At 44.8% G+C, this 8,318-nt stretch overlaps 1 protein-coding gene across 1 annotated transcript in view; it reads right to left on the reverse strand.

Annotated features, from left to right (window-relative positions):
- Positions 1-900: 900 nt before the first annotated feature.
- Positions 901-8,318, reverse strand: part of SPAG6 (sperm associated antigen 6) — a 66,901-nt gene continuing 59,483 nt past the window's right edge. The window contains exon 11 of the mRNA XM_015406959.1: positions 901-1,682. Coding sequence (XP_015262445.1) covers positions 1,616-1,682 — 67 coding nt within the window. The 3' untranslated portion in view covers positions 901-1,615. The remainder of the gene's footprint in view (positions 1,683-8,318) is intronic.

Below are 8,318 nucleotides of genomic sequence, written 5' to 3' on the forward strand. Positions count from 1 at the left end.
AGCTGGAGGCTAAAAAACTGTGAGCTAGCTCACACTGACTCAGCTTAGAGGGAACACTGGCTGTGACCCCACTGATGTCACCACCAATGACAACACCACCCACCCTTGAAATCCTCATTATTGAAGGCATGTGTGGAAGAAAACAAATGTATTTATTATTTATTAAATTAGATTTGCTAGGCCACCCTTCCCTACAAGTAGGGCTCAGGGCGGCTTACAACAGAACGATAACAATTAAACAACATTAAAACCATTAAAACAGATCGATGAATAAAAACACTCTATAACTGTGAAAATGCACAGGGAGGGCAGACATGCGGAACAACCATGCCCAGACTGATTCTAGTGCTTGTGGCTCCCAAGAAAATCAGGAGTCAGTCGAGAATGCAGAAAAGCCCATTGACTCCATGAAAGAAACATCCCTGCAGGGAGGAGCTGCATCTACGGATCCTTCTGTGGGACATTCATCAGTGCTCAAGGAGGACCTCTCAGAGGCAGCAGTCCTGGGTGCTGATTCTGCTAACTGAACATTAGACTAGAAGACAGGTGAGAGTTGAGGGGTGTTGGAAATGTTAAGACTTATCCAGCGATCTTTATGCAGAGCCTACTGGGAGTAATATTACCCCTTCCAGATACCCTTCCACTTTCATATATTATGGGTGCTCAGGCAAACACTGGGACAATATAAACACAATAAGAAGACAGCTTTAGAAATGGAAGAGAGTTGTTCCTGCTTGGTACCACATGTGGAGTTTAATTTGGTCTCATCAAGTGTCATCACCCTGAGCAATTTCAAGTTTGCCAGGATCCGATTTTTTCCCCTTAAAACCATTCTCTTCCCAGAAGTTAAGGAGGAATCAGAAGAAGCATCCAGAAAATGCCAAGCAAAATGAACCGCAACGTTTATTTTTTATTTTAACTACTTACCAATCCTTACCAGTGATTTATTACCCAGATAAAAGTTATCCTGAAATCCACTCGTAAAAATTACACAGAGCTGAAGCTGTCCCATCAAAAGCCTGGATGCCCAAAAGTCAAACAGCCATTAATTCAAAGGGTTTTACAGTCACATGTTAGTTCTTCAAGGTGCCTGAGATCGTTCTACAGTGGAGGCTACCACAGCTGCCAATCAAAAAAATAGGAGAGAGGAGGGCACAGTCCACTGCTCATCTGCATGTCTGGAGACAGCTCCTGCTTTCCCAAGGTGAACTGCAAACTGTACCTCCACGCAAATACCGTTGTGATGAATGAGAACTACGCTGTTCCATTCTGATCTGCAGGACAACTCTTTAATCTCAAGCATCTGATAACTTCTCTGAAGACTGCAGGACTATTACCTTCAGAAAAGGAGTTGGACCCTGCATTCTCCTCAAGAAATTCTGAAAATTGTGGACCTTTGAACATACAGACACATGACAACCTTGGATCTCAGAAAAACCAAGGGCAGATTATAGAAGAAAAGGGTGTTATCTTCCTGTTATCGTAACTGGTTAGGACAAAAGGCTAACTATCTTGTAGACTAGAGTTTCCCAAATGATAAAAGCCTGTCACTCAAAAACATAGATAAGAAATGGGGGGGGGGGCGGAATACTCTCTATCACAAATCCTGAAAAGTTTATAGAATGGGCTGATAATTTTCTATCCTTTCCAGAAGTGCTTCAGAATATCCAGGGGAATAGTACCTGGAAGAGAAACAAGCATGCCTTGATTAAAAACAAACCTCATCATGCAAAATATCAAAGCGGCAATCTAGCAGAGAACAAGGCCCACTTAAGCCCCGCACTGCTGGATTGTGGCCAACGACGGCATGCAGCACAGACTGACATATTTATGAGGAATAAATTAAAGAGGCTCAGAGACTGTCTGACATAATGATGTAATTATCCACCGATTAAGCCTTGAGGTCATGATTTCCAGGTGCCTGAGATGCCTCCGTACTTGTATCCTTAGACTGGAACAAAGTAAGGATTTTGGGCCAAGTTCTTAAAGTGGCAGGTGGGACATGGCAAGGGCCTTTGGGGTTGCAATGCCAGCTTCCAGGTGGGACCTGCAGATCCCCTGGAATTGCGGCTCAGAGTCCAGACTACAGAGATCAGGTCCCCTGGAGAAAAGGGATGCTTTGGAGGATGCACTCTGCGGCATTGGACCCCACTGAGGTTCCTGTCCTCTCCAGGCTCCATCCCCAAATCTCAAGGAATGTCCAAATCTGGATCTGGCAACCCTACCTCCCCCCCACACACACACACAGGTGGCCGGGGGGGAACTGGCAATGCTATTTGGGGCCCAGGTTTTATGTGTATCTTTATTTATTGAAGGCCTTTCTTTTCCCAACTCAAGACAGCTTCATCAACCCCTAGCAGTCAGTACGGGCAGTATGACACTCACTTGCATTGACTGAGAATGCCACAGCAATTGGAGCAGTTCTCCGCCCAGATTTTTTTTTAATGCTCCCGAGATCTTTCATGGTAAATTCAAGAAAACCAGGGGAAATATGATCCTCCTCCTTCATTTTTTCTGGTTGAAAAAATAATGCCATAACACCAAGCTGGTATTTGGTGCATTCTGATCCTCCTTTAGTGATTACAAAAGTTAGCATGATAGGTTCTCTTCCTGATTTCTCTATTTATCCAGTACTTATGAATATGAAAACTGTGTTCTGATTGGGTTTGATGTTTATAAAGATGTCATCTCTATGCTTGACCTGGAGGAGAACAGACTCAGTCTAGAAAGTTGTTTTCATGTTGTTAATACCTCTGCAGGAAAAACCTCGGAAATTGGATTGCATTAGATATTGATCAAATATTAGTTTTCCAATGCTTCCTGCATCTTTTTTCTGCTGTGTGATACAGCTGTCCTACTGGGTTGTAATTCTGTATTAGAGCCACAGACTCAGGCCATTGCAAAGCTGGCACTGAAAAAAACAGTTTACATGGGTACTGCACATCTGACGTTTTCCCCCAACCCTGGTCATTGTAGTTAAGATTTATCTTAAGTACACAATAGGTGCCCTGCTAGATCAGGACAGTGGTCTCTCTAGCCCAGCATCCTTTATCACAGTGGCCAATCAGTTGCCCCACAGGGCCAAAAAACAGGGCATAGAGGCCAAGGACATCCCCTGATGTTGTTGATATCCAGGGCTTACTGCCTCTAGGTATGGAGGTCTTTAACAAGATCCTCCCTCATTTGTCTGTAATTAAATAGACATTTAAATAGATAATTGCTGTAAACCTTCCCCCCAAACCCCCAAAGTTATACTCTAGCATCCTTAGTGCTTTGGTTACAGATGATGGGGGGGGGGAAGCATACATGCTTAAAAATTTCACCCCTACAAGATTTGCTTAATACTGATCGGTTCCCTTAAAGACTTTACTTGGGACAGTTTTACTGCTGTCTATTGCCTCTTGGATAGGCAATAAAAGTATAACAATGGGCCCTAGTGTTCCTTAGATACAGGCACAAAAGTCAAATGTAAAGCTGGCATGACTGTTCAAAGAAAAAAGATTTTAAAAAAGAATCAGACAGGGAGGACCTCTATGGACAGAACCAGAAGGGAACTCCGTTTCGATGGCTGCATTCAGACACCGCTACAGAGATTTGTCCATGACAGGTGCAACCAGCGATCGCTGCTGCCCTGGTGCGTTCTGCTGGCTCCTCCCTCATCCCCTCCTGCACACCGCGTGGCTGAAGGCCTCTGGGGAAGCCTCAAATCTGTTTACAGGTCTAGTTAGTGAGTGGGGGAAACTCCAAATTCACTCTGGCACCTGCCTTTGGATGCTGCAGTGAATTAGAGCTTGGTTCCAGGTTTCCCAGGCCCAGGAGACTTCAATTGCATTTGACATCCAAGAGGGAGAGTGTTCAAGCACAGCAACAAGCAGAGTTTGTGCCCATCATGGACAACTCTCTGATTCTCCATGATGTCTGAATGCAGCCATGGCACCAAACCGTTGCTTTGTGCTCCTCCTGTTTCAGAGCCAAAGGCAAACCACAGTTTAGACCTGCTTGCCTGCTTCTATTTTCCATCTGCTCAGCCCTCCAGTCTGTAAAGCAATGGCTTGCCTATTTAAACAAGAGGCCGAACCAGAGTTAGCACAAACAAGCGGTTTGCAAACCCATTTCAAAACCAGGTTTTCTGTTTTGCGGTATTGAGCCACTCCTTGTCAATGGAGACATCACGCTAAAACATGTTTTCATTTCTTTCTTTCTTTCTTTCTTTCTTTCTTTCTTTCTTTCTTTCTTTCTTTCTTTCTTTCTTTCTTTCGCTTGATTTGATGACTAATTGATCCTTAATGTTGCCAAACCACCCTTTCACCTTTGGTTTCTATCACATTTAATATGTAGATCTGTTTATGATAAACACACAACTCTTATAACTCGTGGGCACTCAATGAAATTGCTGAGCAGTCGGGTTAGGGCTGCCAAATCCCCCCGGGGGGCGGATTTCCCCCCGCTTTGGAGATCCGATTTCCGCCCCCGCGGAATCGGCCCCCGCGGGAAACCCCACCCCCACGTGCACGTCACAGGAAAGTGACGTTGTGACACCGGGCACACTGGGGGCGGGGCACAGCCATTTGAGGGGAAAACTCCATGTTTTCCCCTCAAATGGCTGTGCCCCGCCCCCAGCGTCATGACGTCACTTCCCTGTGACGTGCATGCTGCCGGGAGCCAGCACAAAGTCCCCCGCCGGCAGAGGTAAGTCGATTTGGCAACCCTAAGTCGGTTTAGAATGGATAAAAGGAAGTACTTCTTCACCAAAAGAGTGATTAACACATGGAATTCACTGCCTCAGGAAGTGGTGGCGGCTACAAGCATGGACGGCTTCAAAACGTAATTAGATATGCATATATGTTAGCTATGCTGCCATGATGTTTATGGGCGAGAGTGCAGCTGCTTGACCTGTGTACCAACTGGTGCTGCATTCCTTTGTCCTTGCTTATCTATGACCTTGCTAGTTTGCTGTCTGTGTAGTGTCTCCCCATCTATTACCCGTGGGATAGGTTTCAATTCCCAGCTTTGGCTGTAATGGCCTGGGGCCCCATTCTCCTGCGTGCAGGAGTCAGGCCGATTGGCCTAGGAGTGTGCGTGGGGGGTTGCGTACGAATACCCTATATTCTTTTATGCTTGTAGGAAAGTAGCCATTCCTAACAGTGACCATAGCTCCATAGCTCTTGCAATAAAGTATAACCTTTTGTTAAGCGTGTACTCCTTTGTTTGGCTGTGGAACCTGACATTCTCTCAGAGGTCCATTAGTGGCTATTAGCCACAAGGTATAGATAGGGGCTCTGGGGCAAGTGATGCTCTGTCTTCTTGAAAAAAAGGCAAGTGGTTGTCTGTTTTCTTGGGTCTGGGGGGGGGGGGTCAACAGTGGGAGGGCTTCTAATGTCCTGGCCCCACTGGTGGACCTCCTGATGGCACCTGGCATTTTTGCCCACTGTGTGACAGAGTGTAGGACTGGATGGGTCTTTGGCCTGATCCAACATTGGCGTCTCTTATGTTCTTATGTTCTTAAATACACAGAGAGAGATATTCATTTTCCTAGATAAACATAAAAAGTGTTTGTGGCTGCAGAGATGAACAACAGACTTAACTTTACCTTCCAAGGGAAACTGTAAGCAGTTAGAAATACAAAACGGACAAACTGTTCTGTCATTAGACCAACATCTGTTGATGTGACAACATGCAAACACCTGAGTAACAGAATGCAACTTCACCAACATGGTTTGAGGGCCAGGTAAATAAAAAGCTTGCAGGGGTTTACCTGCTCTACTAGCAAATTGGTCATCTGAAATTTCTCACTATGGCTACAATTGGTGGGGCTTACTTCAGAGTAAACACAGGACAAGCTAATAGCTTGTAGCTGAAGCATCATGCATTCCACTGGACAAAATGGAGGCACGTTGAACCCAAGTAATCTCACTGTCTTTCTACCAAGTTGGTATAATAAAGTCTCTCTGACATTAGCCCAAGACTGTGTCTGTCACTGGTAGCAGCAAAGTTTAAGCACATTTTATTTTATTTCCTGGCCAGGTTCCTCTCTGGAGAAACCAAAACCACTCTGCTAAACTCTTCTGTTTTAGCTGGAGTGAGCTATAACTGACTTTGGGGGAAGCCAGTGACCAGCAGAGGGAGTGCGACTGCATGACATCTTTGTGATCTGGACACTACTGAGTGTTGACCAACTTCTGACGTGTTGGGGAGGGAACTGACATCAGCATATAGTTACAAGGGAATCAATTCATCTTTATACACCAGAAAGGAAGAAAGAGGAAGCATTAAGAAGGCTGAGGTTTGTTCCTACTCAAAACATTAGCAGTGCAGTCCTAAACAGAGTTGCACCCTCCTAAACCCACCATTTAGGATATGACTCTGCTTAGGAGAACAGTGTAGAACTCAAGAGAACAAACTGGGGATGAGGCCATAGAGCCAGGAATCCAAAGGGAAGGGACTTTAGCCGTGTCTTTTCTGTCCTGCCCCTATCCTTGATCGGCCACTGTGGGCCAGATAAAACCATCATGGTAGGTGCATGGTACCCATGGGCCACCAGTTTCCCACTCTGGTCTAGGAAAATGAGAATTGTGAAGGACCTTTCTCTCTTTAGTTTTAGGGCTAAAGGCCTCGGATTTCCAATCATTCCCACAGCAGATTCACAAGGGGCCAAACATCTCCTCAATGCTGTGGTTGGATATTTGCAACTCTGTTATGATAAGAGGAAAATAATTATATTTATTTGTTTCAATATTCCCTATGGCTGCCCAGCACCTTACAATACATACATAAAACAACAACACTCCAAATTTCCCTGTAGGAAAATGGAATTGTTTAGGGAAAGGTTTTTACAAGGGGACAAGGATTGTCATTTAGGGCACTATTTACTGCATCGATTTCTTGTTTTCACTGCATTGTTTTCTAATTTCTGTAATTCAGCTTTTGCATTTCTCATCTCAAGCCCTGACTGTTTTTATGGCATTGTTTTCTGACTTGGTCATTCAATCTTACTACACTGTTTATTATATGGCTTATACTGTTCCTACCGCATTGTGAGATTTTGTAATTTGCCTTGAGTCTCAGTGAGAAAGGCAGATTATAAAGTAAATATTTTTTTTTAATAAAACACCTGCAATCTACCCTCCGTTTAAAGCTTGGGTGAATAAAGAAGCTTTATGGGGCCTCCTAAAAGATGCCAAGGATGGAGCCAGTTCCACAAAGTGGCAGCCGCAAAAGAGAAACCGGGAGTCCTTATCGATGCCAGGTGGGCCATCCACAAAGAAGGAACAATATTTCTACCTCCTTGGCACATATTAATGCCTCAGTCCCTGAGTCTCAAGCCTACATCACAGTTCAGAATGAGCACATACAGCCCATGTAGCCTTTGTGGTTCAGTGGGAAATATATACAGATAGCCCGGCGATGGCAAACACCTCTGAACATCTCTTGTCCAAAAACCCTATGGGGTCACGATAAGTCATAATAAGCAAAAATAAATGTGAATGCTTTTTTTCAATATATGCATACTGTCCGACTGACACTATTATGAGGACCGTGCTACAGGTAAAATGCTTAGAAACAAAGGCCCCAAGCTTTCCTCTGTGGATCCACAGCCACACCAGGACCGTGTCCTGAGCATGATGTAAGTAGATGAACCACGTCGATGCTCGGGGTGAGGGCACTCCCTCCATCCCTTTTGCAGCTGGGCCTGGTCTATGCAAGCAACAAGGGTGAGGTGGTAGAATGGACTGCACCACTTCAGACTGCGGGTGGGATACCATTTTGGAATGTCCTTCAGACAGACAAGCAGCGTATCAGGGAGCAAGATTACAGCTTATCCATTTGCCTGTGATGCTGGATTTCTGTTTGCAGGGATTTTTTTAATGTGGGGGAGCATTCCAAATAGTAGAGTGGGAAAAAGTGCAGAGGAGGGCAACCAAAATGATTGGGGGTTGGACCACCCTATGAAGAAAGGCTGAAGAGTCTGGGATTTTTCAGCTTAGAAAGGAGATGATGGGGGTGGGGATGATAGAGGTTTATAAAATTATGCACGGGGTGGAGAGAGTTGACAAATGGAAATTTTTCTCCCTCTCACAAAATATTAGAACTTGAGGGCATCCAATGAAGTTGATGGGCACTAGGTACAGGATGGGCAAAAGGAAATACTACTTTACACAGAGGGTGATTAAAATGTAGAATTCACTGTCAGCAGATATAGTGATGGCCACAGGAATAAACGGCTTTAAAAGGGGATTAGATAGGTTCATGGAGGATAAGTCTTATCAATGGCTACTAGCCATGGTGACTGAGGGGAACCTCCACATTCAGAGGCACTA

Source organism: Gekko japonicus, unplaced genomic scaffold (assembly GCF_001447785.1).
Source record: "Gekko japonicus isolate JY-2015 unplaced genomic scaffold, Gekko_japonicus_V1.1 scaffold1483, whole genome shotgun sequence".
NCBI classification, from domain to species: Eukaryota; Metazoa; Chordata; class Lepidosauria; order Squamata; family Gekkonidae; genus Gekko; species Gekko japonicus.